At 48.1% G+C, this 25,196-nt stretch overlaps 9 protein-coding genes across 9 annotated transcripts; 5 read left to right on the top strand and 4 right to left on the bottom strand.

Annotated features, from left to right (window-relative positions):
- Positions 1-347: 347 nt before the first annotated feature.
- On the top strand, positions 348-4,424 carry HD556DRAFT_1440988 (uncharacterized protein; the record flags this gene model as incomplete). Its single annotated transcript, XM_041306199.1, has 9 exons — positions 348-1,260; positions 1,291-1,487; positions 1,546-1,701; positions 1,750-1,857; positions 1,912-2,055; positions 2,107-2,273; positions 2,345-2,522; positions 2,575-2,719; positions 2,773-4,424. The coding sequence occupies 9 exons, from the start codon at positions 348-350 to the stop codon at positions 4,422-4,424; spliced, it is 3,660 nt and encodes a 1,219-aa protein (XP_041162538.1).
- A 792-nt stretch (positions 4,425-5,216) lies between these two features.
- On the bottom strand, positions 5,217-6,439 carry HD556DRAFT_255606 (uncharacterized protein). The gene is made up of 4 exons (XM_041310042.1): positions 6,294-6,439; positions 5,939-6,239; positions 5,558-5,861; positions 5,217-5,457 (listed from the first exon to the last, which is right to left on the bottom strand). The coding sequence occupies exons 2-3, from the start codon at positions 6,230-6,232 to the stop codon at positions 5,619-5,621; spliced, it is 537 nt and encodes a 178-aa protein (XP_041162537.1). The 5' UTR covers positions 6,233-6,239; positions 6,294-6,439; the 3' UTR covers positions 5,217-5,457; positions 5,558-5,618.
- An 875-nt stretch (positions 6,440-7,314) lies between these two features.
- On the top strand, positions 7,315-10,470 carry HD556DRAFT_255574 (uncharacterized protein). Its single transcript, XM_041310041.1, has 8 exons — positions 7,315-7,517; positions 7,625-7,738; positions 7,787-7,894; positions 7,949-8,092; positions 8,145-8,307; positions 8,365-8,510; positions 8,562-8,706; positions 8,760-10,470. The coding sequence occupies exons 1-8, from the start codon at positions 7,320-7,322 to the stop codon at positions 10,388-10,390; spliced, it is 2,649 nt and encodes an 882-aa protein (XP_041162536.1). The 5' UTR covers positions 7,315-7,319; the 3' UTR covers positions 10,391-10,470.
- Positions 10,471-11,675: 1,205 nt separating this feature from the next.
- On the top strand, positions 11,676-13,471 carry HD556DRAFT_255445 (uncharacterized protein). Its single transcript, XM_041310040.1, has 9 exons — positions 11,676-12,008; positions 12,072-12,144; positions 12,195-12,244; positions 12,293-12,336; positions 12,390-12,409; positions 12,458-12,510; positions 12,566-12,648; positions 12,696-13,058; positions 13,109-13,471. The coding sequence occupies exons 1-8, from the start codon at positions 11,923-11,925 to the stop codon at positions 13,031-13,033; spliced, it is 747 nt and encodes a 248-aa protein (XP_041162535.1). The 5' UTR covers positions 11,676-11,922; the 3' UTR covers positions 13,034-13,058; positions 13,109-13,471.
- An 888-nt stretch (positions 13,472-14,359) lies between these two features.
- Positions 14,360-16,319, top strand: HD556DRAFT_1535152 (uncharacterized protein; the record flags this gene model as incomplete). The annotated part of the gene is given in 16 exon segments (XM_041309590.1): positions 14,360-14,435; positions 14,501-14,793; positions 14,817-14,865; positions 14,928-14,947; positions 14,997-15,029; positions 15,075-15,171; positions 15,230-15,252; positions 15,302-15,335; positions 15,386-15,418; positions 15,471-15,547; positions 15,609-15,663; positions 15,710-15,778; positions 15,824-15,934; positions 15,982-16,022; positions 16,100-16,114; positions 16,134-16,319. The coding sequence occupies 15 exon segments, from the start codon at positions 14,749-14,751 to the stop codon at positions 16,317-16,319; spliced, it is 888 nt and encodes a 295-aa protein (XP_041162534.1). The 5' UTR covers positions 14,360-14,435; positions 14,501-14,748.
- Positions 16,320-16,882: 563 nt separating this feature from the next.
- On the bottom strand, positions 16,883-20,300 carry HD556DRAFT_1356550 (uncharacterized protein). Its single transcript, XM_041302501.1, has 14 exons — positions 20,131-20,300; positions 19,926-20,078; positions 19,732-19,878; positions 19,534-19,675; positions 19,297-19,485; positions 19,127-19,245; positions 18,963-19,072; positions 18,674-18,909; positions 18,405-18,605; positions 18,031-18,358; positions 17,894-17,979; positions 17,579-17,839; positions 17,399-17,529; positions 16,883-17,350 (listed from the first exon to the last, which is right to left on the bottom strand). Exons 1-14 carry the CDS (start codon positions 20,239-20,241, stop codon positions 17,003-17,005), a joined length of 2,562 nt encoding a protein of 853 aa, XP_041162533.1. The 5' UTR covers positions 20,242-20,300; the 3' UTR covers positions 16,883-17,002.
- Positions 20,301-20,383: 83 nt separating this feature from the next.
- Positions 20,384-21,997, bottom strand: HD556DRAFT_1356547 (acyl-CoA N-acyltransferase). The gene is given in 5 exon segments (XM_041302500.1): positions 20,384-20,514; positions 20,566-20,702; positions 20,757-20,856; positions 20,904-21,920; positions 21,940-21,997. 4 exon segments carry the CDS (start codon positions 21,852-21,854, stop codon positions 20,437-20,439), a joined length of 1,266 nt encoding a protein of 421 aa, XP_041162532.1. The 5' UTR covers positions 21,855-21,920; positions 21,940-21,997; the 3' UTR covers positions 20,384-20,436.
- Positions 21,998-22,326: 329 nt separating this feature from the next.
- HD556DRAFT_1465426 (Hsp70 protein-domain-containing protein) lies at positions 22,327-24,552 on the top strand (the record flags this gene model as incomplete). The annotated part of the gene is made up of 4 exons (XM_041308346.1): positions 22,327-22,449; positions 22,510-22,590; positions 22,646-22,728; positions 22,782-24,552. 4 exons carry the CDS (start codon positions 22,327-22,329, stop codon positions 24,370-24,372), a joined length of 1,878 nt encoding a protein of 625 aa, XP_041162531.1. The 3' UTR covers positions 24,373-24,552.
- On the bottom strand, positions 24,400-25,144 carry HD556DRAFT_255079 (cytidine deaminase-like protein). Its single transcript, XM_041310039.1, has 4 exons — positions 24,841-25,144; positions 24,764-24,777; positions 24,521-24,701; positions 24,400-24,460 (listed from the first exon to the last, which is right to left on the bottom strand). Exons 1-4 carry the CDS (start codon positions 25,090-25,092, stop codon positions 24,428-24,430), a joined length of 480 nt encoding a protein of 159 aa, XP_041162530.1. The 5' UTR covers positions 25,093-25,144; the 3' UTR covers positions 24,400-24,427.
- Positions 25,145-25,196: the final 52 nt, after the last annotated feature.

Here is a 25,196-nt window from a genome sequence, read left to right as displayed (position 1 = left end):
TTAGATATGATAATCTTGCACCGCTTGTGTCATTCAGTTGTCATTCAGTTCCCCGTTCGCATTTTGGCCTAGTTAGTTACTTAATGCAACTCGTCCGAGACTAGGCCAAATAGGGATCGTTGAACGATGCTTTCGCGACGGTTTCAGATATCAGATGTAGGATGCATTCTTGCCGTAACGGCGATGAAAGGGTGGAAGCGAACAGCCTTGTGCCCTGGGCGTCTATAGAAATGAGACAGATTGACACATAAAACGCACAATACACATGCACCTTTGCCGAAAGACGCCGATAATCCTTCAGAAATCCACTTCGACTGCACCCAGCGCCATCGACCTCCAGTAAAATAATGGAGCTCACTCCAATCACTACACCCCTGCGAGAGTTCAAAGGTCATAAAGAAGGCATAATGGCAGTCGCAGTCTTGCCTGATAAACAACGGATGGTTACGGGCTCATGGGACAAGACGGTTCGCCTGTGGGACTTAAATACAGGTTTTGTGTTGGAGAAGATGGAGAGACATCGCAATGTGGTGTTAAGATTGGCAGTATCACGAGATGGGCAATTAATAGCAAGCGGTGATATGGACGGAAAGGTCATCCTATGGCACGGAGAAACTGGCGAATTCGCTCGAATCATCACAGCCCACTCCAAATCTATCTACTCGCTGGAATTTTCTCCCGATGGGACAGTTCTAGCCACTAGTGGATATGACGACAGAATGATGAACTTGTGGAACACCAAAAACTGTGAGCAACAAGGAGACCCAATTGACTGTGGTAGTCATGTCACTTGCGCACGATATTCACCCTCTGGAAAACTTCTTGCCATCGCGACAAACAAGAATATTCAAATTTATAATCCAGGCACGAGGGAACGCGTCGCATCCTTTAGGGCTCAAATATACACTTGGTCACTCGCATGGACGCCCGATGGCACTCGCCTTCTCACAGGTGGCAGTGTTCTTGATTATACCATATGCGAATGGGATACAACAACCTGGAAGCAGGTCGGCGATCCTTGGACGGGCTACTGGAACAATATCAATGCCATTGCCGTTCATCCTACTGGCACACTCGTCGCATCCACATCTTATGGCAATCATGTCCATCTCTGGCGGCTCTCAGACCGACAAACCATTGCCATATTCGAGTGCTCATTTACGCCGTTATGCGTTACTTTCTCCGTGGACGGAAATCACATCCTCAGCGGAGGTGAAGATGATATGATCTCGGAGTGGGCAATACCTCATCCGAAGGCATGTTTCCGTCTTTGACTCATATACCACACAGTTCGAGCATGTTTTGTGCAGATCCTAGCCATCACGAGAGCTCGTGGTGCATGCATAGATGGGCATCTGTCTACTGCCGAAGAACTACTCACGCAAGATATCAACACCGATGACAACAATCACACTTCCTACGCCCATCGCTCATTTGTGATGGCCCGACAAAACGACTGGGATTACGCCATTCAGGATGCTATCAAAGTGAGTGATACGCACTGATCATGGCCCCCTCACATAGGCTAACTCGACGGCGACATAGTCCATCAGCATTCAGCCCTCATTGACAGGGTACATCTCCAAGGGCATTGCCCTCTGCGGAAAAGGCCGCATCCTGGATGCAAGGGCAGCATTTGATGTTGCATCAATGTACACTGACCAAGATCCACAAATCCTCCATTTCCTGCTCTTGATCAAGGTGTGTTACATTTGTCTCACATACTCTCTGCATCATTGCGTATTGCAGGTGATCGCCCTTTTCAATGCGGATCAACAGGACGAGGCAAACCTGCTCTTCAAAGAACTTTTTTCTGGCTGTCCGAATGCCGATATTCTCGGGTGTTGTGTCGTGCAAGTAAGTGGCATCCGCACTTGGTCATTAACACTAATTTTGCAACTTGCACATCAGGCATATCTGCGTGTCCAACTCGGAATCAAGGCCTTCGATGGCGCACGTTACGAAGAAGCCGCTGACCATTTTACCGCAGTTCTCGACTCAAGCGCTCTCTCATCGAGCTCGCCCATTCATTTTATGTACGAGGACTTGGTGGTGGTACGTGAAGACACATCCGAAATCCTTGTCGTAACTGAATCCCTTGTCCAGCTCTTCGGCTGGAATCTCAAATCATTGTGGCTCATTGCACACCAGAAACGCTGTCATGCACTCCTTCGGGCAGGCAAACTTCAAGATGCCGTCAAAGCATACCAATACATGATGGACAACATCGATGAAGCAACGAAGGCCAGCTGCGTTGAATGGTCCAATGGCAAGTCTTCAGTGATGTCACTCCAGGTTATAGATGCTCACCCACATTTCACTCAGTTTTCAAACGAGAATGCAGCGCTCCCTTTCTTACCCGCGGAGATGCTGCCCTCGCTGCAAGCGACTATGACAAAGCTATTGCCCTTTACTCGGCAGTGATCGAACTGAATTCTGCGTCTGATGCTGTCTTTGCAAATCGTAGTATTGCAAAATTGGGGAAAATGCTATGGGAGGATGCGCTTCGCGACGCGCAAAAGGTGCGATGACATCTATGTTTTTGTAGCCCATGTTGACTCCGGCAATGCGTAGGTGACCGAACTCAATCCTTCGTCTCACGTTGGATACCAGTTGACACATGCAGCGCTGCGTGGCGCACAACGTTACGATCGAGCCATCGAAGCCTTCAAAATCATGTTGTCCAAGTTGGACGATTCTCCCGAAGCGCGGATGCAAGGTAAGCCTTGGGACACTCTCGCATAATCTCGAAACGCCTATCTCGTTCTGCAGACCTGCGTCAGCAGTATGTGCATCCATCCGAAGCAGAAGACGCTATTCAAAGAGCTGTGTGGATTGAACTCGAATATGCTCCGATACGTCTCCTTAATACCTCCACGGGTCTTTTGTGTGATCGAGCGGCACAAATAAACGCCTTCAAAATGACTGCAAAGTACAAGGAACTTTTGTCATTCACAACGAAACATTCAGACCTCGAGATGAACCGTATTAAGGAAGGGGTGGCGATGTACTTCCGTCGCGTTATGCTATCACACAGGTGGGAAGAGAAGGAGGCACTGCTGCACGACATCCAAGGTAAAGATGTGCGCGAGTTGAGGGGAATTGGTGGCATCGCGAAACTGCAGTCGTTCTGCCAAGTCGCTCGTGATGCTGGGTATCGTTGGGCGTGGATGGACACATGTTGCATCGACAAGAGGAGCAACACTGAGCTTCAAGAATCGGTCAACTCCATGTTCGTCTGGTACCGCCATTCAGCACTCACAATCGTCTACCTATGCGACGTTCCTCCTTCATCCCAGCTCGGTGCACTGGCGAGGAGTGTTTGGAACGAGCGGGGATGGACCTTTCAAGAATTCGTCGCTCCGAAAGTTGTTATCTTTTATCGGAAGGATTGGTCTTTATATCTCGACGATCGCTCTCCTAACCACAAAGAGTCCCCTGCAATCATGAAGGAGTTGGAGGATGCGACAGGCATAGATTCGCGGACCCTGGTGACCTTCCGTCCGGGTATGAGCGGGGCCCGAGAGAAACTGCAATGGGCATCGAAGCGCGTCACCACTGTGCAGGAAGACGTTGCGTACGCATTATTTGGCGTCTTCGGGATCACCCTACCTGTCATTTATGGCGAGAAGAAGCAGAACGCGCTCGGGAGGCTCCTGCAGGAGATCGTGGCTCGTTCGGGCGAGATCACCGTCCTCGACTGGATTGGAAAACCTTCCGAGTTCAATAGCTGTCTTCCAGCCCATATCACTTCTTACACCACTCCTCCACGTACCCTTTCACCTTTGTCTGAAGAGCATATTCACACGCAAGTCTCTTCGCTGCGACAAACCGTGTCTGCAAGTCTAGCATCGAAATTTTATGACCAGCTTGAACAGCTGAGAGCTCCTCGCTTTTCAAACTGCAGACTTCATCTGCCTTGCATTTCATTCCGTGTCGCGGAAGTCAGACGGAGGCGCGGTCTGGCTCAGGAGACTCCCATCACGTATAGAATCAAGGCAGACGGGCTTCACGACCTGCTTATCACCACTGAAGAGACCCTAGTTCAGTTCTCGCGGGCAAGGCCCATTCAGCAGACGTTCTTACTTGTGCGACCATGGGATCGGCATCTCCTCGGGGTGCCTGACTTTGCAGAGCAGTCTGACTTCGCAGACGATACAGAGAGCATAGGAGATTGGACTGAGCCTGGGTCCCCGATAGACGACTCCGATGAGTTACCCGGCGATTCACCTGTTAAAGAGGAGCCTGGCTCACGAACGTTGCGGTTGATGGTTCGCCTCGGACAGCCTTTCGACGCATTTTTGCTTGCGCAGCAGCGTATCGGAGAATACAAGAGGGTCGCGTCGGACTATAACATCATTGCACAAGTGAAAGACATTGCATCGGTTGATAACATGGACGTCGGTACGGTGGAAATACTCTAGCTAATAGCTATCTACAGGCATTGGGTATCATCACGCCGCTGTGGGTTCTCTACGGATCGGCTTCATTTCACTGCGTGCGTCGGTTGTCTTCAGAATGATAAAATGATTTTTGGCGATGACAGATTCATCGCCAACACTAGTGCGTAAGCTACTGAAGACGGAATCTATCCATTGGATACGCGAACTATCGATATATATATCGGTCCTATCATTGACGATGAATGCAAATCTGTGTATATCTCTTCGTCAATGATGTACCTGACTTCTCTGGCTTTCGTATGTTTGCTCATTCATCTGTCTGTATTGGACTTACAGCTTACAGCCCCTTCCCGATGGCGCCCCTTCTGATGGACATCATAACAGGTAAAGATTCACGCAGCACCTTTTCAGTTAAGCAGGAACATGGATGTTTTAGTGCATTGAGTGCGACTGCATACCATCGCGGACCTACGGCACAACATATGTTTGGCATCCCAGTAACCAACCAGTAACCGACGACAAGATCAATACATAGCCCCGCACAGATCTCATTTGAAACGCTATAGTAATCATTCAGGACAAACTTCCTATAATCAACAGAGCCGTGTGGGAGAGCGTCGTCGATGAAACAATCTGCAATCAGCCAGAAATATTGCTTTGCCTAAGCCTTGCAGGGCTTCATTTAGCTCAATTGGCACCAGACGAGCTTTGGTTTATTCCGTATATAGCATACATTACCGCATACGTCCATATAATACTCCATACGGTACGTACTGTTTGCCTCGTCCGTCGCCAATATCACGTACGGTAGATGGTCTTCACCTGAGTTTTTGCTTGTACTCGCTGTAGGAGCCGAACAATTTCGGAGTGGTAATAGGTCACTCATCACCGGACAGAACGAGTTGTGAAGGATATGGGAAGTGATTGGAGATACCAAAATAGTTTGATCATTCAGTGAGCGTGTCATGTGCGAGAGCCCCAGTTGGCCGAATCGATTGCCTGGGTTGTGTTTGACAACTCAGGCAGGGCTCATAACCTATTCGCTAGAGCAAGTCTCAGCGGGAGTTAAAGAAACAAAGTTAACATTCTATTTACCTAGAGCAAGTCTAGGGTACATGTTAGTTACTGGAGATACGAACAATGAAGACGCATACCTCAGCGGGAGTTAAAGGAACGAGCTGACGTATATCAGTTATACACAAGAATGCGGAGAAGCTACCGGTGGAGCGGGGCGCCCTGGCAGCACAGGACAGGAGTGGCAGGAGTCCTGGCTCGTAGTCGGTAGTCCTCGCGTGTGTCGTAGTCTGTCCTCGATAGACAGAGCCGTAGCCTCCCGCCATAGAGGTCTGGCCTTGGTTCCCTTGCAGTCCGTGCCCGTTCCACCGGAGAGAATGATACCGGTAGTGCGACATGTGGTGTCGAAGGTGCACAATATGAAAAGGTGACAAGGAGGAGAGACTACGATGTTAATCATGTGCACACTAAGTACTTCCAAAAGAAATGAGGCAGGTTGACACATTAAATAACACACGCACCTCTGCAGAAAAACCATACACAATCCTTCGAAAAACTGGTAGTAACGGCCACATGGAAGAAAGTAATAACATCCAACAAACCAATACCAAAGAACTGGCCATCGCCCTCGGGGTTTTAGTGGGTATCAAACCACCCAGGCCCTCTGTGAACGAGGCCCCCAGGTAGTCCAAGAGTTCCACATACCCCATGGGAATGGGAGTGCGTAAGTGCATTTTCCCTCGGACCGGAGTTCCCCCGAACCTCATACTTGTAGAGCTACCTTTCGTCAGTTGCTGCAAATTGCAATTATACATCGCTCGTCTAAAAAAAAGAAAAATGAGACAGGTTGGCACATAAAACGCACGATACACGCACCTCCGCAGAAAGACACCCACAACCCCTCAAATATCCGCTTCGACTGCACCCAGCACCATCTACCTCCAGTAAAATGTCGGAGCTCATTCCAATCACCACAGCCCTGCGAGAGTTCAAAGGTCATGAAAAAATCGTGATGGCAATCGCAGTTTTGCCTGATAAACGACGGATGGTTACGGGCTCATGGGACAAGACGGTTCGCCTATGGGACCTAAAGACAGGTGTTGTATTAAAGAAGATGAAGGGGCATCGCAATGGAGTGTGGAGACTGGCAGTATCACGAGATGGGCAATTGATAGTAAGCGGTGATTGGAGCGGAGACGTCATCGTCTGGCATGGAGAAACTGGCGAATTCCTCACCAAAATCGAAGCCCACTTCAATTTTATCACCTCACTGGATTTCTCTCCTGATGGAACAGTGCTGGCCACTGTTTCAAGTGACGACAGAATGACGAAATTGTGGAACACCAAAACCTGGAAGCAACAAGGAGACCCAATTGACTTTGAGTGTCATAAAAATGTCCGTTGTGTACGGTATTCGCCCTCTGGAGAACTTCTTGCCATCGCAACAGGCAAGAATATCCAAATATATAATCCAGGCACGAAGGAACACGTCGCGTCCTTCAAGGGTCACAGTGGAAGCAACTTGTCACTCACATGGACACCTGATAGTACACGCCTTCTCACAGGTGGCAGTAGTTCTGATCCTACCATACGCGAATGGGATACAGCAACCTGGCAGCAGGTCGGCGATCCTTGGATGGGCCACTCTAGCCAAATTAATGTCATTGTCGTTCATCCCGCTGGCACACTTGTCGCATCCGCATCTGATGACACTGATGTCCGCCTCTGGTCGCTCTCAGACCAACAGACCGTTTCCATATTCAAGCACTCATATAGGTCGTTCTGCGCCACTTTCTCCGTGAATGGCAATCACATCCTCAGCGGAGGTGGGGATAAGATGGTCCTGGAGTGGGCAGTACCTCAGGGTTTCCATCCGAAGGCATGTTTCCGTCCTTGACTCATATGTCACAATTCGAATGTTTCTTGCAGATTATCGCCATCACAACGGCCCGCGATGCATGTATAGATGGAGACTTATCTACTGCCGAAGGTCTACTCACGCAAGATATCAGCACCAATGTGAACAGCCACACTTCCTACGCCCACCGCTCATTTGTGTTGGCCCGACAAAACGACTGGGACAACGCCCTTCAGGATGCAGTTAAGGTGAGCTTCACGCGCTGATCATGGGCCCTTACTACAAAAGGCTAACTCGACAGTGACAGTCTATTAGCATTCAGCCCTCATTGACAGGGTACATCTCCAAGGGCATTGCCCTCTGTGGAAAAGGCCGTATCCCGGATGCAAGGGCAGCATTTGATGTTGCATCAATGTACACTGACCAAGATCCAAAAATCCTCCACTTCCTGCTCTTGATCAAGGTATATTACATTTACCTCACGTACTCTCTACTTCATCGCAGATTTCAGGTCATTACCCTCTTCAATGCAGATCAATATCATGAGGCAGATTTACTCCTCAATGAACTTACTACCGGTTGTCTGAATGTTGATATTCTCGGGTGTTGTGTCGTGCAAGTAAGTATCATCGCACTTGTTTATCTACACTCATCTTTACAACTCGCACATCAGGCATATCTGCGTGTTCGACTCGGAATCAAAGCCTTGGATGGCGCACGTCACGAAGAAGCCGCTGACCATTTTACCGCCGTTCTCAACTCGAGTGCTCTCTCATCGAATTCACCCATTCATTTTATCTATGAGGACTTGGTGGTGGTACGTGAATACGCATCCGAATTTTTTTTTCATAACTGAGTCCCTTGTTCAGCTCTTTGGCTGGGATCTCAAATCATTGTGGCTCACTGCACACCAGAAACGTTGTCATGCACTCTTCCGGGCAGGTAAACTCCAAGATGCTGTCAAATCATACCGATACATGATGGACAACATCGATGAAACAACGAAGGCCAGCTGCGTTGAATGGTCCAACGGCAAGTCTTCAGTGGTGTCACCCGAGGTTATATATCCTCACCCCGCATTTCACTCAGCTTTCAAACAAGAATGCAGCGCCCTCCTTCTTGTCGATAGAGATACTGCCCGCTTGAATTCTGGATCTGATGCCGTCTTTGTAAAGCGCTGCAAGGCAAGGTTGGGACAAACGCTATGGACGGAAGCACTTCTTGATGCGCAAAAGGTGCATGGCATTTATTGTCTCATCACCCATACTTATTGTGGTGATACACAGGTCATCCAACTGAACCCTTCATCTCATATTGGATACGAGTTGGAGCATGCAGCGTTTCATGGCGCACAACGTTATGACGAAGCTATTGCGGCCTTCAAAGCGATGCTCTCGAAATTAAGTAATGCTCCTGACACTGAGACACGAAGTAAGCCTCGGAGAGTTCATGCGTCAACATACTTCATGTAACTGTTTCTGCAGAGTTGCGCCAGCAGTATCTCAACCCATCCAAAGTGGACTGTGCTATTCAAAAGGTCATCAATGCTCAACTTGACAATGCTCCACTGCGTGTACTCGACACCGCCACCGGTCTCTTATGCGATCGAGAGACACAGATACGCACCTTCAAAACGAGCATAGAGTATAAGGAGCTTGTATCATCAACAATCATGCATCCAGATATACAAATGAAGCGCATCGAAGAAGTGGTGATGACATACTTCCAATATGCCATGCTATCGCACAGGTGGGAAGGCGAGGAGCCACTGCTGAAAGATATCCAGGGAAAGGTCGTCTATAAGTTGAATCCAATTGGCGGCATCAAGAAGTTGCAGTCTTTCTGCAAAACTGCTCGTGATTTGGGGTATCGCTGGGCATGGAGTGACACGTGCTGTATTGACAAGAACATCGATGTTGAGCTTCAAGCATCGCTCAAGTCCATGTTTGCCTGGTATCACCACTCCGCGCTCACAGTCGTATACCTTTCGGATGTTCCGCTTTTGTCAAAGTCGCTGGCAACGAGCGCTTGGAACACCCGCGGATGGACGGTGCAAGAATTCCTCGCTCCCAAAGCCATTCTCTTCTATCAGAATGATTGGACTCCTTATCTCGACGATCGCACTCCCAATCACAAGGATTCCGTCGCGATCATGCAAGAGTTAGAGAATGCGACGGGCATAGATCAACAAACCATCGTGGCCTTCTGTCCCGGGATGAGAGACGCCCGAGCGAAACTTCAGTGGGCGTCGACACGTACTACCACGCTGCAAGAAGACGTCGCATACTCATTATTCGGCGTCTTTGGCGTCCGCCTGCATGTTGATTATACCGAGAAGAAGCAGAACGCGCTTGGGCGGCTCCTGCAGGAAATCATAGCTCAGTCTGGCGATATTACTGCCCTGGACTGGGTCGGAAAGTCATCAGAGTTCAACAGCTGTCTACCAGCCGACATCACTTCATACGAGGCTCCCTCATCCAAGCTGTCATCTCCATCCGAAAATGAGATTCAGTCATCGGTCTCTTTACTGCGAGGTGTTGTGGCTTTACAGTCGGCTTCACAACTATATCAGACGCTTGACTGCCTGAGCGCCCCCCGCTTCGCACACCGCCGGTTGCATCTGCCCTGCATTGTGTTCCCGGTCACAGAGGTCAGGCGGAGGCCACGCCGTGACCAGGATACATATACGTATGAAGTCAAGTCAGACGGGCTTCGCAACCTGCAGATCACCACAGAGCACAAGTTTACCCCGTTCTCACCGGCAAGGCCGCCGCTCGCCTGGCAGACGATCTTGCTCGTTCGTCCATGGAGTCGACATCTCCTCGAGCTGCACGACACTGCCGACAATACATCGAGCGTGGACAATTGGACCGTGTCCGAGTTTTCGTTGCACGATTCACCTGCTGCACAAATTGGGGCGATTTATCCAGATCCTGACTCGCGAGTATTGCGGTTGATTGTCAACCTTGGACAGCCGTTTAGTGCATTTTTGCTAGCGCGACAGCGCGATGGAGAATTCAAGAGGATTGCATCCGATTATGATATCATTGCACAAGTTAAAGACATGACTTCTATTAGCTACTTAATGGACATCAGAATACTAGAGATAGTGTAGCTGTATGCATCAATCCTTTCCGCCGCCTCACACGTATTCCTGGAGAGCGTTTATTATCACGCCACCTCCCTGTTTCTGACAGTCTGTCAAGCTCGTGCTTAGTAATCAGAAGGCAGAGCACCCTGAGAAAAACTGCCGATTCCCGACAAGCTGAATGGTCGTGTACCCGCTCCGTGTCGTTCCTTTGAGGGCCTCAGCTAGTCTGAAGGCACAGCTGTCTTCCTTCTAATAGTCTGACCACGGGAGACTTTTGTACACGGCCGACTCGACAGCATCACAAATCATGCAGTGATCACAATGAATTCTCGCCGTCGTAGGCCAGCCGGGTACCGCCGGACTTATTTGTGCGTTTTTCCAAAACGTTCGGTTCTAGAATTTACAAATGCTATTGCGCGGTCGCCAGTCAATATTGCGCCGGCCACGATGATGTTACTGATGCCCGCGCACCTCTGCCTCCCTGTGTCCATCCACTTCAGCTTATTGCTTGAGGTTCCCATGATCATTTACACGTGGGTGCGATTGTATTTCATCCTGAATATTTTCCAGTTCAACTGGGGAAGTATTAATTTACATTTCAATGAGCAAGTTCTTTGTTGATCATGCAGGGTCACAATATTCAGTATCCTCTTCTGCGAACAGCTCTGCAGTAATATCCCGTGCTGTCGCAAAACTAAGACAAACGCTCTACTGATATTGCACTGAAGCATACTAGGACAATAATCGTGACCGACTATCTGGAATAATCATTCTCTGATTTTGCCACAAGATGTTCAATGGCTGTTACTCGGAGTCACGGTCCGGCGCGGTGCAAGGACCAAGTAGTCCGTATTCAAGCCACAACTTTGGCGGCCCATGGCCTTAATATAAGGCATAAGAGCTTGAATAGGTTGCGCACGGCATCAGGTAAGTGAGAATTCTCGACCTATATGTGTTATTACTCAATTGTTGTCAATTTAAGTGAGTGACTCGTTGGGGCGTGCCAATTCCGGCCTTGTAATACCCTGTGTAAAATGTCAAGTCAACGTCATGACGTAGCTGTGTAAATGCCATCCCATCCCAACTCACATGATTGAAAATGGATTTAAGCAAGGAAAGGTCTTTCTTACGTGCCTGACAATTAAACAAACTCGTGGCCATTTTTCTGCATTGACCCTGCCTTTGACGTTTAAGCCACCAAGATGGTCTGCTAGTTGCAGACGCTACTTCTATAAATGCACGAACTCTGGCACTTACGGAGGCAATTCCAGGTGGGACTGTATCATTCATCTTCGACCTTCAACTGACACGAATCTATTGTGGTCTAATGGCGCCAAGGTCAAGGTCAGGGTTAAGGGTCGCAAATCTGAAGACATGGGTATCTTGAGTGCTTGCATCATATTATTGGCTACCGCGGAGGCTCCACAGGGTTGAAAACGTTGATGTGGGAGACTTGTGTGTATGTACATATTCTACATTGAGTCCTGATAAGCCGAAAATTTTCTAATCAGTAGGGTACCATTCCCGCCACGACCTCATTCTACCCAATTCTCGCTATGGTGAACTGGAACGATCCTGACCTCGAAGCGAAATTGGGGACACTTTCAGCACAGTTGTTGTATGCTATCCTTGGCTTATACGGGTGAGTGCTGCGCGTTGTAATGCCTTAAATATGGAACTAATTAGTCCGCGTCTGTGTCTGCAGCTGGGAATATATATGCTCTTCACATGTGGAGATAGCACTACTTCGGAGGAAGCTTCCATTCCGATGGCCTTTGGTGCGCATTCTCGAAGATGCAGTGGACGCTTGCCACTTACGCATGCCTAGCTCTCGTACATTGTCGCTAGATTTAGTTTCTTGATTGCGACAGTTCGGCTGTGAGCCGACATACAAAAAGTGACAAACGTACTAACGGCCTTCGTCAGCGCAGCACAATTTAGTCCCTTTCACACAATCGTTGATTGTCAGGGTGAGCGTTTTATAAATTTTAATCTTCCTCCAGGAGGCTCACTTCGATTTTAGGCATGAATTTAATCACCACAGTAAGCACGGGAGCTGCGAGGTTGCTGGTTTACCACCATATTGCCTAGTTTGCGACAAACGCCGCCATCGGTTGCTCCACAACAAATCTGATGATCAGAACGTAAACCCTTGATCATTGCTCACATCATGCTCAATCTAATGGTATATATATGTAGGTGGCTTATCTGGAAAACCAATTACCTGCTGCGCTTCTTGCTAGTCCTCTTCTCACTAGGTCATTGGACAATGCTCACTCTTTGTGCGTATTTGCTGCCCTCTATTGTCACTTGTCTAACCATTTCCTAGTCCTTGTAACCACTCGTGCGTCCACCAGAAGCGGGGTGTGCATGATCAGCTTTGTCAAACCTGCATATACTAGTGCGGTGATCATATATGGTACGCATGTCGCATTTATGATCAATGGATACGTGATAATCAGTACCTCGGGTGTAGGCATGTTGTATGATTTGGCACTTTTGGTCTTCACAGTTATTGGACTTTTGAGGATGCCATCATCTTCTCCGCTATGGAAAATGCTCCTGAAACAAGGGGTGGTATACTTCGTCCTCAATTTGGTAGCAAACCTTATCCTACTGGTGCGTTCCTTGTTCTCCTACAGGCTTGTCGCAGACCAAACTTTGTAGACCCTGAATATTCTGAACCTGAATCGTAAGACTGTTTCGCTGCACTGCAAACGCACACTCACTCTGTATCGTCAGCTATCATGGATTCTATATTCTCAACGCCTGGTATGTGCCCATGATTTGACTGAGTTTTGTAGCTGACCTTTGGAAAGCGGCATGCATCTGGTCAGGACTCTCGTTGCGACTTCCCGTTTAGATGCATGACCTACTTTCATTTGCAGCACGATTGCATCTAGCCAAGTGGTCCTTGCGCTCCTCCGTCCTTCGACCACTTTCGAAAGGTTTTTCCTGTTTTCTTCTTCATTTGTATGTGTTACCAGTCTTATTCGTTGCGAATAGCGACAGTGCCCCGTCGACTAAAGTGCCTCCGCTGACGAGTGACTTCACCGTTTCAGGGTAAAATTCTTTGTCTGAGATGCGTGTACCGCGGTTGACTGTGCGTTCAGGTTCCAGTCCACGGCTGAAGTCTAAGAGAGTATTTGTTTCGAATCACCCCAATCACTATTCCGTCCCTATGTAGTTTTGTGAAAGGATTTATATTTCGGCTTCGATGTATATTGCTGTAAGCTAAATTTGTCTATCTTGTCTCTGATGCAAAACTCAGAATTTTCGATGTGCCAGCGCTCACAAGTTTGATGGGGTCTTCATGCATGATTAGATCTCGTGGAACGCGATCTTGAATATGCAGGCTGAACATTCAAGCGAATCCCTTTGAGTACTTAGCCTTTTATGATGTCTCGTTTGAAGCCGCGGCAGTCGCCTGGAAAATGCAGCACGCATGCAGCCTCCGTGTTGTTTGCACCTGACCGCAAACAATGACCCTTCACAGGTGACAGGGGTCTCGAGTCCGGAGGCCAGTCCCATTTATAGAACACTCCCTCATTCCTATGAATCGAAAAGAATGCAGTTTTGTCGATGACACGCTGCGTATGTTACTGATGCAACTAGTACTATGATATTGTGAACGTACCACCTGGTCAATAATTGTTGTAGACGAACTTTAAATGTGATGGGAGCACCAGAAAATATGATTGTAGATGCCTGCATGACAGTTGAGCGAGGGGTAGTCACAACAGCCTCTTGAGGAACGCCGGGAGTAGCCGGGGTTGTGGTCAGGAAATATGCTGCAATATACGGAAGCACTGCTATAAGTGACGGCAAGAGACTACTCCACATCATCCGTTCCCCGGAAAAAATAATATACTGTGTCGTACCGATCACGATCGGATCACGAGCGGACCTGTATCGCTCGAATCGGATAATAGTACTAGTACGTCGAGGAGATACACATGATCCCGATTGTTTCAAACTCCGTTTGCCCTTTATTCACGTGACAAGTTGTTACTGCTTCGGCGACAAAGTCTTGTTACCCCTTGGAAAGTTGGAACCCCCGGATTACTCGGTAAGCCCGTTCACTTTGTTCATATGTGGATCTTTCTGATTCATAATATCATCGCGAATTGAAAGTTTGACGGAGAGAATTAACATGACAAGTCAACGTTACAAAGAAGTCAACGTTAACAATAGCAATGACTATAACGTTAATGCGACTAACCTCTTTCCAACTTACGGCGTATGAATCAGATCGATCGACATACTAATAAAATGAACGGAAGAAAAAAATCGCCGAACGCACGCTGCTAAATCCCCACTGTCACGATCACTCTGGTCTCCCCACGCGGTAGAGAGTCGTTCCTTCAAGTTCATAGCTCAGGATGGGTGACTACGTAGTTCTCATGGGACGTGAAACTACTTTTGCAGTACGTCCTCTGCACTCGCACAGTGTGCCAGTGACCTGTCGGCTTCGTGCTTCATTTGCTCACTCGAAGTCAGTATGTTCAAGGTAATTCGACTACACTCGTACTCGTTCTGCACGACTGAATTCCTCGGACAGCTGCATCCATAGCGGCTTTGGTAAGGAGGAACGAATATGACAAGCAACGTCATGACCATTTCCCCCCAGCTTTTTGACTATTGTCTTACTTTCGACTCGGAGGTCAGTATGTTTTGATGGCTATGTGCAAAATTGACTTTATACCAGGTCCGTTGGACATGGGGGAGAAAATGGGGGATCGTAAGGATAGCCTTTGTGATCTCTCGCTATACACCGATTGCAACCATTGTTATGTACCTATATTGTAAGTGCTCGGGACAATTTGTCTATTCTCGCTCCTCACTGATGAGACCCTCGAATAGATATCCTCGACTCAGGAGGAATTGTGCGTCTAAATTCTTGGCTGAGTTTATATCCCTGATGACATATTCTAGCGAAATCCTGGAATGTACATTGCTATAAATGGCAGTTGCGTATACAATAATCCCACTATTTTTGATTCTCAATAATTTCTCTAGCCCTGAGCACCTGTAATGCTGCTGCTGCTGACGGTCAGAGTCAACTTAAAGTCAAATCTCTTCCCTCCTAGTGACTCCTTTTTAGCTATGCTCGTGGCTAGGGCACAAGCGTTCTGTCAATGGGGAGTCAGGACCTTAATTGCCATAATATTGCTCTGTACCGTAACCCTGATCTTTCCTCTTAGCTACCTTTTTGTTGCTCAAACATTACACTTCACTCTAGGCCATAATAGTCGTTGCGCTAACAATTATATACGTCGTGACAAGTAAACCTGGAGGTCTGTATCTCCCCCCTTCAAATTTCTTCTGCTCACCCCGTTGCAGATGCGTATGTGTTTGAGGGGGAAGAATACGTCAGTATCGCTTATGGGTTAGGCATGGTCTATCAGCTTTGTACGTAGCATTTCCATGATTCGTCCAGTGGCTAACTTCCGCCAGTATTGATGTCCTTGATACTGCACAAACGCTTCAAATTTTACCGACAGAATACTACACCGTTGGTTACTAATGTATATCGGGATGGTGTGATTTATGTGCTATGCATTGCTCGTGAGTCTTGTAGATTCTTATCAAGAACAATACCTTAATTTTTTCAGTGGCCTCGATGGTGAATTGCATCGGCATTGCTGTGCTTCCTGTGAGCAAATTTCTTCTGGTAATAAGATGAGCCTCTGATCAGATTGTCTAGGAACCATACACTTTTCTTTTCTATAGGTAAATAATATCATGGTATACTCTATATTTAAAGCTGAGTCAGAGGAGCCCGCAGGCAGTCGTGTATAGCGTTATTTCTTCACGCATACTGTTCAATCTACGAGAAACAAGCGAATCGCAGGATGACGTTGTAATCAGCTTGGGGATGGTTTTTTCTCAACCAGTCGGAATCTCATCTACAATGGATCATCTAGAGCTAGAGGTTATTGAGACTGCATAGTACTTGTGACTCAGTTTTGATTATGGTTGTAGCTCCCCTTTGTTAGATATAGCCTACGTACTGCGTACCATTATTCGTGGATATATACCATTACGCTCACTTGATACTTTGACATTCATCATTACTTTCCCTCGGTCTTCTAGAGGGTACATCCATTCATTCATAGTTATACGGTACCACCCATACTGGATTGTATATTAACATTACATGTGTCGAGGTATTTTTTTACCCCTGACATACACGACAGTGTGGCAGTGTTTCCAGCCCTCGAAGTCGCTGCTAAGATTACATCAATAGTTCGATTGCTCTGAGCTACGAAAAATCAATGCAGTTTTCAAAAGTGTCTCCTTGTAAATATTTTTTTCTGAAACAGCTAGCACTGCAAGTACCGACTTGACCCAGCTGAGCAGCGAGAACGCCTCGAAGGCGATCTAAGAATTTTCATGACCGAAAAGGTCGACGCTGCGAGCGCAAGTTATGTGGCGTCATGACTTGACGGCAAGAGTGCGACTCAGTGTGTCAACGATCGCGAACAAGGCAAAGAATTTTCCGAGATCTAACCTGGCGAGATGAAGAAATTGGTTGATCATGACTCTACATTCCAATGCAGGGCGTGTAAACTAGAAATACATCTGAGTCCTTGGTCTCTTGGACAACTTAACATTCTTCCCCGGTTTCTTCTTTCACTCCCTCTCAAAAATATACATGTACGCCAATTTCTTCAGATCCCTAACGCTCGTTTCATCCGCTCGCACAACCTTCTCGTCGTTGAAAAGCACCCAATCGCTGACAGCACCATCTACATCCATCGCATCGCCTCTCGGCATACGGATGTGTGCGACATAATGGCCAGAATGAACGCTAGGACCTTTGTGTGATATGAAGGCTTTCAGCCTGTATCGAGCAGGCAAGCGCGATGAACCAGGTGGTGCTTTTTTGGTTTCTGATGACGAGGTAGCGGGTGGGTTGTCTTTGCCACTGTCATCGGGATGGTTAAATAGCCATTCGACGGCACGTTCTACATTTCCATCCTACAACACTATCAGAATAAGAGTCAAAACAAACCAGAACAAACTCACGGTCTCCCTCAACGCTTTCTTTGCTTGCGCGTTTGTGAAGCCCATGTCAGCAAGCATCGCTACCTGCTCTGCGGGTGGTTCTGGTGCATTACCAGTTCCTGATCCTGCTGTCTGGATGGGTACGTTGATGTCTGGAAAATCTCATCAACTAAAATTTCGAGTGGATTCATTTCGGCATACCTGGGTCCTCCATGTGCATGATTAACCATTCCATTGCAACTTCAGCCCCAGCATTGCCAGTTGCATTCAGGGCGTTCTGACAACTGACGGTCGGGAAGCCCATAGCCTCAAGCTGAGACAGGGCTTCGACGTCAACTTCGGGCTGCGAAGGAGCTGAAGTGTTAGAACTATCTGGTAACTCCACTTCACCAGACTGAAGTCCGTGCCCGAGGTAGTTATCAAGATTAAGTTCATCGTTCTCTGGAAGGATCACAGGTATATCTACGATTCGGGGATGTTGAAATTGTATCAGACATCGAGGTTGCAAAAGCTTACCTAGCTTCGTCGGGACCCAGTTCACAAGCTGGAACTTCTTTGCATGCAGCACCAAAATGTCAGGGAAAGTAGCAAACTGCATCTGCCTAAGTCCAGTCTTAGTCAACCTTTGGGTAGACCGAACGGCATACGCATACCTGACGGCATTCACTTTTCCGCAGCCTCCTTCACATTGGTACTCCAGAGCCTCTTGTCCACTCTGTCCGAGCAATAGGTTCAAGCACTGTTCCAAAGAAACAGAGCGGTACCGCTTCTTTCCAGGACCACTCTCGTCTGGTACACCGATAGTTCCCGCTTCTTGTTCTCCCGCTCCCGTATCCGCTTCGCCATCAGCGAGTTCGTGAGCGGGTACACCAAGACTAAGGACATCCATCGTGTCCACGCGATACCTGACCCTGTGACAGGACTGGCACTGGAGACGTTGCTCGAGGCCAAAGGCAAACGATTCGGTCGGTTCAGATTGACCTATGCAAGATCAGCGCAAGTGATACTCGAGACAACCCTCTGGTACCTGATACGCCACGAGTATTTGAATGATTGAATCGCCTAAGTACCGTCAACAAGTGACTAAAGAATTCTTCCGCATCCTGCTGGCGCATGGTGGAGAACTCAGCGTGGCCTTTACCAACGAGAGCCTTGAATCCTGCTGGCTTCAGGCCCGCCTGCCAAGGAGTATGTTCAGGTGTTGGGTGTGCGAGAGCGTCAGTCGGAGCTGCGGGGGCGTATGTCAGATGTCATACACATAGATCATATTATGATGGATCTCGTCTTCCAACATACCTTGTTCATGATCTGAGTGAGGCTTAGAGTATCGTCCGCTGAGTAATCCATCAGCGAGCTTGTACATCTGACATTCCAGGCAATCTGCAGGGAGGGCTTGAGTGCAATTCTCCCAGTGAGCAGCTGCTGTCGGAGAGACATAGGGGGACTCTGTGCCCGAAGGTCCTTTACCATAATAACGGATTTGGAAAAGAGGGAGTGAGAACAGTGTCTGAATAACGGAGGCCATATAGCAACTATGAGGGGCCATCGTCGTGAAAATAGTTGTTAAAAAAGATGGAAAACATGCCTATTTCCGAGGTTGCTAAGACCTGTAGCACCAGCACCAAAGATCGGTTGAAGTGCCGAACCGTCCTCGGCCGTGAGGGAAAAGTCAAACAGGAGGTTTTGCTCGATTTGCTGGTTTGAGGGTCAGATTTGAGACGATGGCATTATTTTTCACCAATAACGCACAAGCTCAGTCATGCTCTTCTCGGTCTTCTTCTGTGCCGCGACATTAATACCAAAGGTACTGAGGTGGTTTACAAGCTCTGGGTCAACACGGGCGTCATTACATGCGTAGCAATATACATCTTGGAAATCGGGTCAGATACATATTATAAGGGCGAGAGATAACGACTAACCAGCACCGCCCTCAGGTGTAATAGTTCCAAGTTTGACGCATACAGGATGCTGGGTCGTGTTAAAATGTGCTAGCGCGTGGCCGTTACCGCCAGTGCCACCAAATTGAGCACGACCGCATCCAAGAGCACCACAAGTAAGGCAAAGCCAGAGATTTGAAGTAAGCTCGCAAGAGGCGCAATGCGCTAGACCTAATATTGGAATGAAGATGCATTCTTAATCAGGAGGTTGGATATTACCTTCTTGGGGTATCGTTCCACTCTGGAGCTGCTCCAAGCAAAGTGTGTGTTCGCAAGCCGTAATCTCCTCTTCCCAAGCTTTGACTTCCGATTGACGAGCCGAAGAAAGCGATAGCATGATACCATCAGTTAGACGCTTTGTCTGTGGCGGTAATATCAACGATGCCGATCAGACGAGTAGCAGACGAGTACACTTGCGTTTGCAACATCAATCGCTACTTCTTTTCCGTCTTGCAGATCACACTTCCAACACTTGAATACAGTCGTATGCTCGTATTTGTCTTCTTCGCGTTCCTCATTAATGGCAAGCTTCTTCATTTTAGCCGGTGGCTCCTCTCCATCAGCCTAGCATGGTTCTAGTGTACGTTGCACATAAATGCGTCGCCACTCACGCGATTCGAAACCTTCTTCTTTGGGATGCGCTTGACATTCAGAGTGAACGAGTGTCCTGATCGGAGGGCATGGTTACGCGTATGGTGGCGATCTGAGTCAAGACATGATCCATTGAAGCACACCAAGCAAACATCGATGCCCTTAGGGCCATCCTGCACGGGCGTGAACTCCGGAATTGTGTATCAGCCTCCTTAATCGACCTACCTGATTATCAAAACATTGCGTGCATTCTTCCCTATGAACTGACTGGCTTAGTTTTGGCTCTCTCAAACGAGATATTTCGTGAACATGGGGACAAGTTGCAGACATCGACATAGTGGAAATGTCCGTATTCGTTATGGTCGAATTGAAAGTTCAGAAGTTCAGGCAAGAGGAGCGACATTGTCACGTGGTCATCATGTAATGAATTCTGTGACATTTCCACGATCAGCATTGTGTCCTCAGTCCTGTCTATTCACTCCAGTTTGCGCTATCTACAGGGTATTTTTTCTCCAACAAAACGTATCATTGTTACAGCAAGTCCATCCTGAAGAAACGGTATCTGGGAACACAGAAGAGTGCAGAGCGTTTATAGGGAAAATCAAAAATCTGAACCTGGACTTTAGCAGACAGTCGCAGTAGAATTCATGCTCCACTTACTGTTCTAATATGCATGGCAGAGTCAAAATCCACTTTAATGATGGAGGGATTATCAGCTTTGGGCTCACCCATCACACTTTCGGTGCGGGGGTCCGCCAAGAAGCAGTAGTGTATCAGAGCACGATGCCACAGATTGGCTGCACGGATATTGTCGGTAAGACCAGGTTTGCATGCGGGAATACACGACTTACTTCGCACAGTACCACGGAATTTATCCTCTCCGACAAGGACGTGGAGGCTCCTGTCCCAGTCTCCGGGACCACCTGGAATGTAGGGCGCCACATGATTTTCCTTGCATACCATTTTAGCCAATTTTCAAGAAAGCCCAAGATGCGTACCTTCAGATAGGTGATCTCCGCATAGCCCATGGGCTCGCCGTTCCAGCTCATTATTACAGGCAGAACACCAGGGTCGTTCATTATTTCCGTGATATATGCTCTGTGTTTCTCCAGCGAGCCACGTTCTCCCCACGCCTTGTTCACTCGCTCTGAATTATGCCAACGATGAAAGATGTCTAGATGCTTTGAAGTAGTCGATCCGCTGCGGAGATCGAAGTACGTGAACTCTAGAGTCTCCCCTATGGATGGACAAAATCGCCTAAATAGCGTTTCTCCTGGTTCAGGCTTTGGTGGACGAAGGGGGTGCCCGGAAATGACAATGGGTGTACGGGTGAATGACGGGATCAAGGGAAAAGGCGCAACTGAAAATGACGATGGAGGTAGCCAACCGCGATTATGGTATCCTCGTGTTCCCGCGCCCTGCCAGAACGTGGCTCTGTGCAAGTATATTTCCTCCTTTGAAGCTGTAGGCGCATGCGCCGTACGACCGAGGCCGGATCGAAGTAAATACGAGCGTAGCTCCTCGTTATTATTGATTTTTTGAGACAGGACAACCGGGATGATCTCCTGATCGTGGTACAGCGTGAAGAGTGCGTACACAGTCGCCCACATATCTTTTACGAATATGTCGTTTCTAGATGTCTGTGGCGAGCTGACCTGGGAGGAAGGAAGGATCTCAATGACCTGAAAGCTTGGTACATGTGATGCGGTGTTTTCAAACTGCGTACCGACAGCTGAAACGACGAGCTGTGCGGTCCGATCGAGTAAATGATACTCGCACACGATCAATCCATCGATGTGAATGAAATTCGTCGGCGATACAGAGTCTGCCTTGGCGGTCATGACCGCACCATCTGGCAAAATGAAGTTGTCCACCTTCTGGTCATCACTAACAGAAATGTTTGTGAGTGCATTTTGTATGGCTAGGAGACGTTGGGCAGCACGAGTCATCTGTTGCGGTTGACAACTCGGCGGGTGAAACCGAGAGCTAAAAAATGTAATCTCAGTCTATTGGACTCGTTAGTAAAATATATGGCTAATATGAGAAAATACTCACATCTCAGTCGAGATGTTCGTTCGTCGCCGTATATCCTTTAATACGAATTCGTGGCATTAAATAATTTGCGGCCCCCGTATAATATATGTACCTATGCTGACTGATGGCTAAAATATCTTATCCCTTGTTGATCCGGACTCCTTTATGTCCGACTCCACCATCACTGGGCATGCCAGTGGTACCGGTCAGATAACAGGGCAGCCTAAGATAAGGTCAAAAGGATATATGCCAGGTGGACATGGGAAGACCCGAGGGACAAATCTGCTACGCCAAATTTAAAATGGCATTCGCACGTGACTGATTTTTTTTCCCGCACTGTTCAATTTTGATCAGATCGTCCTCATACCCTTTGAACCTACATAGACTATGGCGCCCAACGGACTCATCCCGAATGGAACTGCAGAGGCTCCTATCGAGATCTCTGCAGTACCTTCCATTGTTGGTATTAACTTTGGTAACTCATATGCATCTATCGCAGTCTTAACAAAAGTGCGTTTCTTCCTGCTGTCAATCCCGAAATCTCACATAGAATTTTTTTTGGGACGATAGGAAGGCATCGCCGAGTGCATAGCAAACGAAGATGGAGAGCGTCAGATCGCTTGTGCTATCGCATTTCAAGGGGAGGAGATGGTATGTGGTAGCCTACTTCCTGTTCATACCACTTACCCAAGTTTTATCTTCTCAGTATATCGGAAACCAAGCGAGGCACCAGCTAGTCAAAAACTCTCAAAATACTATTACAGGATTCCGTAACCTTCTAGGCAAGAAGTGCGTTGTTTGATGAATTTCATCATTGCATCCGGTCTGAAGGTATATGGCAGGTTCTCAGAAGTACCACAGGCGGCTTTGTCCGTCTCTGCGCCTGTCATACAACACCCTTCGCTACCCGACACGCCAGCATACAAGGTCAAGGTCCTGCAACCCGCGCCCTTACCTCTTAAAACTACCGCTAGCAATACACCTGCGGCATCACAAGTTGCTACTCCACGATCAGAGCCCATCGAGGTTGAGCGCGTCCTAACTGTTTCCGAAGTGACCACAATATTTCTCGGTTCGCTCGTGCAATCTGCTGAGGACTTCCTTGGGAGAAAGGTACTCGGTGCCGTAATCAGCTTACCCTCGTGGTTTGATGACGCCCAGAGAGAGGCGGTGATAAAAGCTGCAGAGGATGCTGGAGTTCACGTCCTTCAGTTGCTTGATGATGCAGGTGCAGTTGCCGTCTGTACTGCCGCAGGATCAGAGGAGATCTCCTCGGACCGAACACAGCTCATTGTCGATCTCGGCGCATCATCCCTCGAACTGTCTCTCCTTTCGGTCCGCGAGGGCCTCGCGTACTCACTCGCAACCATCTCTGACTCTTCTGTTGGTGGCGATGATATCGACTCCAAGTTGATCAAATTCTTTGCAAAAGAATTCACCAAAAAAACCAAAACGCCATTAACTGTAGCGCCTGCTTCTGATCCCCTTGATAAGCGCGCTGAAGCTAAACTCAGACTCGCAGTTGAGCACACAAAACGCACGCTTAGTGCGAGTCCTGGTGCTGCTACGTGTTCCGTAGAGTCACTCAAAGATGGTCTCGACTACACCGGTTCCATCAACCGACTCCGATTTGACATGGAGGTGCGCTCCATATATGACAAGGTTTACGCAAAGGTGAAGGAGCTTGTCGCGAGCGCAGGGGTGGATTTGTATGACGTTGATGAGATTGTGTATATCGGCGGTTGCGCTTGCTTGCCAGGCCTGGATGAGACCTTAGCTGAAGGCTTTACCGAAAACGTCATTACGCCCTTCAAGGCAGGCACAGTCGCTGGCGGTGGTATCGGCGACCCAACCACTATTCTGGCACGTGGATGTGCCCTCCAAGCACAACTGCTTGTTCGCCTTGCTGGAGAAACTGAGGAGGTTCGCCAGGCATTCATCAAGGGCAATGGAACTAGCAGCGTCAGCGCTACGAGCCGTACTATCGGCCTTCTGGTTCCTCAGGTGTCTGCAGAGGGCGGCTTGGGTGGAGTGTGGGTACCTCTCATTTTGAAGGAGACGCCTTTGCCATGCAGGCGCACTGTCACTGTGGAGGTGGATATCAGTGGGTCTGAAGATCGAGTTGGCTTCGAGTTCTGGGAAGTCAGCGAGGGAGTCAGGATCGAACATGTCAAGCCACAAAAATTTGAAGACGATGAAGACGAGCCCCAGGACGAGGAGGAAGAAGAGTTGGAGGAGGTAAAGGAGAAGACGATCTCAAAAGAAGCATTCTTGGCTTCATTATCACTTTCGCGTTCCAACCCCTCCAAGGGCAAGACGAAGGTGCAAGTGCAGGCAATCATTAGCAGCAACAGTGCTGTAGATCTCAGTATAAGGGAGGTGACGAAGAACGGACTGGGAGAAGCTGTGACGGTGACAGTGGGATCTTCATGATGCATCTTGTGACATGAACGTATGCATTTTACCAGGCAGGTGTAGACAGACTTTTCTACTGGATCTCACCGATATCCTCGTTCCATTCCTGCACATAGATCGTCAATTATAGCAAACATGCCATCCGTAATAGACCATCATGACGCACCTCCGGTTTTTCGACAATGAATTTCTTCATGAGCTCCTTGCATTCTGCATTATCAACCACTATGACCTCGACGCCTTGGCTTTTCAGCAGCTCTTCTCCTCCCACCCAGTTCTCATTCTCTCCGATAACGACACGTGGAATCTTGTAAAGTATGATTGCACCTGTGCACATGATACAAGGACTATTCATGCGGTGAGTCATGAGTAATTGATAGAACTAGCGACGCATGACGATCACCCCCACCTTAAGGTCGTGTACTTTATTCACCAAATATCAGTAAGTCGCACTATCAACCCCATACACATCGCTCGGAGTCTCACCATCGTGCATCCTCTATAAACTTGTGCCTTGAGTCTCCCTGCATCCTCCAAGGCAGCTATCTCTCCATGCAACGTAGCCGATGACTTCTGAATGCGTGAGTTGTGCGAACATCCTAGAACAACTGCATCTTTTGGATCTGTTGAAGACCCGTGATACACAAGGGCAGCGCCAATCGGGATCCCTCCTTCTTGGTAACTCTTGCGTGCCTTTGCTAAAGCTGTAGAGAGTCCGAGCTTATCTATGCCGTCCATGGAGTGGTCTTGGGGCAAGCTGCTGTCCGCATTCCGTGTCCCACGTCCTGACATTAATATTGATATTGATCATGGGATCGAGGACTTTGAAGATATAGGGGGTG

Source organism: Suillus plorans (assembly GCF_016647745.1).
Source record: "Suillus plorans strain S12 chromosome Unknown HD556scaffold_16, whole genome shotgun sequence".
NCBI classification, from domain to species: Eukaryota; Fungi; Basidiomycota; class Agaricomycetes; order Boletales; family Suillaceae; genus Suillus; species Suillus plorans.
Note: the sequence above shows the minus strand (reverse complement) of the source record. Positions and strands in the feature narration are given on the sequence as shown.